The following is a 2,500-nucleotide window of genomic DNA, read 5'->3' on the forward strand; positions in this document are numbered from 1 at the left end:
TGCCCAGGGATGTGACAGAGCAACATCTAACTCTGTGTTGGCCCCCGTACCGACATCAAATACCACGATATCAGGCCGGTTGTTGCTGTTACTATACCGGTCTCTTGGCTCTCTTTTGTGATGAATTTTCAATTGCCGCAGGCAGTCGTCCCAGTTGCTCACCACTGAATCATGGGACCAAACCGGTCCTCCGCCTTTTTTACAAGTGAGGAGGTGATATCCCATATCGTCCAACACCGACCCACAATTACACTCTTGTATCCAGCTGACAGCTGGCAGCTGCAACCCCATCCTCAACAAACACGCCAAACGATATTCGTAAGGTTCAAATGCGAGATTTGTCGATTCGGGGATTGCAGTAAGCCAGGCGCCAGCACCATTTCCTCGTAGTGAACGTAGACGAGCCAAGTCCCTCGGAAGAGGAGCGTGTTCCACAACGTAAGTAGCAACTGATGTAGTATATTGGCGTGTTAACTTTTGCTGCAGTCTGTTAGGATTGTCAAGTAAATCTATAAGAGACTTGTCAGGAGGAGTGGCGCGTTGTAAGTCGCAACCAATAGAACCTGTCGTATCAGGATGGAAAACTAGATCATCCAATATCTTTTCCATGTTTGGAAATCGTTTGGGTAAAGCTGACAGTGTGTGAGCCCAGCTCGAAACGAAGGCTAGTTGACATATCTCCTTGATAGAGGTCATTCCGAAGCCTCCGTGTCTGATTGGAAGGGTAGCTTGTAACCACCGATCTTCCTGGATTGGCCCATACTTGAGTATTTCAACGAATGTCTGTCTTGTCTGATGGTCGTGAAGAGATGTGGCGCTGCTGAGATACTGTGGAGCTACAGATCTTGTTAGGTGAGTCATCCTTGGCACATGGCAATGTCTTAAGAGCAGCATTGCACTTTGTGGGTCTTCAAGGTTGGCCAGCTGATTACATAAAAGATCCCCTGATTGAACGACTGTCTGTCTATCTGTCTGTCTGTCTGTCTTTTATTTTCAACATCAATACTGCCATCTGTCTGTCTGTCTGCCTGTCTGTCTGTCTACAGTCTTGCAACTCTCGTGTGATTTTTAAAAAGTTGTCGAAGTTGTCTAAGTGCAATTTTGATGATTTTCTGTACGATAAAGACGTTCAACATTTTGTTCATTGACTGTTATTGTTATGCATACGTAAAGATAGCGATTGTTATTGGTAGAGTAAGAGTTCAAATATAACAATCTGTCTGTCTGTCTGTCTGTCTGTCTGTCTGTCTGTCTGTCATTTTGTCACTGGACAAAGACATTCAAAGGACATTAAGCAGAGTCAGATTGTAATTGTTGTAGAGAACTGTACGCCTTTGCTGACCAGTACATATTAAAGATCTGTGACAATAAAACAATCTGCCTGTCTGTCTGTCTGTGTGTCTGTCTGTCTGTCTGTCTGTGTGTCTGTCTGTCTGTGTGTCTATCTTTCTGTCTACAGTATCCGTCTACAATGTCTGTCTGTCTCTTTGTCAGTCTGTTTGTCTATCAGTTTGTCTGCCACTTCAAAATCAATTAATCTCGTTCACTACCAACATGTTGCAGTACCTCTCATATGATATGCATTCATAAAGAGAGGAGTACATTGGCTCACACGAAGACGCTTGCTGGCAAACAACACACATACAGTACACACATCATTAAACAACATAACCAATACAAAAACTTGATTTCTCACGAAGGAGGAGGGCACGAAATCTGTTCACCAGTTATCGTATATGTAAACATGTCTTCAGGCTATCAGACAGTTAGCATTATATACAATGAGCGTGAGCAGTTAATAACATATGAGGCACCATTATTCTCTCCTTCTGTACTGCAGAAGGTGCAATGTAGATTTCATCCCTGGGTGGTAACATACAGGCATTGCACTTAAACTGACTGTTTGATATAAATATGGCAATCACCCCTGCTTGATACTGATCCCACCTCCTGTGCCAGTTACCCAACCAAGTTGATAGAAAAGTCTATATGAAACAATCTTCTACATACGAAACAATCTCCTGAATATAATTATTTAATTTTTATTTTATATTGTTATATAAATTAATTTATTTAATATAACATTTTATTGGTATACAGTTTATTTATTTAATATTTATTTTATATTATCATATAAATTAATTTATTTAATTTTAATTTTTATTGGTATATAAATTTACTTATTTAATTTAATTTTATATTATTACATAAATTAATTTATTTAATTCAATTTGCATTGGTATATACATTTATTTAATTTAATTTTTTATTGGTATATAAATTTACCTATTTAATATTTATTTTATATTATCATATAAATTAATTTATTTAATTTTTATTTTATATTATTGTATAAATTAATTAATTAAATTCAATTTTTATTGGTATATAAATTTACTTATTTAGTTTTTATGTTATATTATTATATAAATTAATTTATCTAATTTTAATTTTTATTAGTATATAAATTTACTAATTTAATTTATATATATGTTAATTA

General features: G+C 36.4%; 2 protein-coding genes across 3 annotated transcripts in view; both read right to left on the reverse strand.

Annotated features, from left to right (window-relative positions):
* The window catches only part of LOC134185080 (uncharacterized), a 1,447-nt gene extending 494 nt beyond the window's left edge, over window positions 1–953 (reverse strand). Inside the window, exon 1 of the mRNA XM_062652856.1 lies at window positions 1–953. This exon is cut by the window's left edge and continues 494 nt beyond it. Coding sequence (XP_062508840.1) covers window positions 1–894 — 894 coding nt within the window. The 5' untranslated portion in view covers window positions 895–953.
* The window catches only part of LOC134185081 (methylthioribulose-1-phosphate dehydratase-like), an 8,744-nt gene that overhangs the window by 5,195 nt on the left and 1,049 nt on the right, over window positions 1–2,500 (reverse strand). The window contains exons 3-6 of one of the 2 annotated variants that reach the window (XM_062652858.1): window positions 1,926–1,985; window positions 1,815–1,863; window positions 1,697–1,755; window positions 1,567–1,625 (exon numbers count right to left, since the gene is read on the reverse strand). In XM_062652858.1, the coding sequence (XP_062508842.1) occupies window positions 1,567–1,625; window positions 1,697–1,755; window positions 1,815–1,863; window positions 1,926–1,985 (227 nt within the window). Of the gene's footprint in view, window positions 1–1,566; window positions 1,626–1,696; window positions 1,756–1,814; window positions 1,986–2,500 lie in introns of both variants that reach the window. The other variant, XM_062652857.1, reaches the window with a different exon arrangement.

Source organism: Corticium candelabrum, chromosome 9, assembly GCF_963422355.1.
Source record: "Corticium candelabrum chromosome 9, ooCorCand1.1, whole genome shotgun sequence".
Taxonomy (NCBI): Eukaryota; Metazoa; Porifera; class Homoscleromorpha; order Homosclerophorida; family Plakinidae; genus Corticium; species Corticium candelabrum.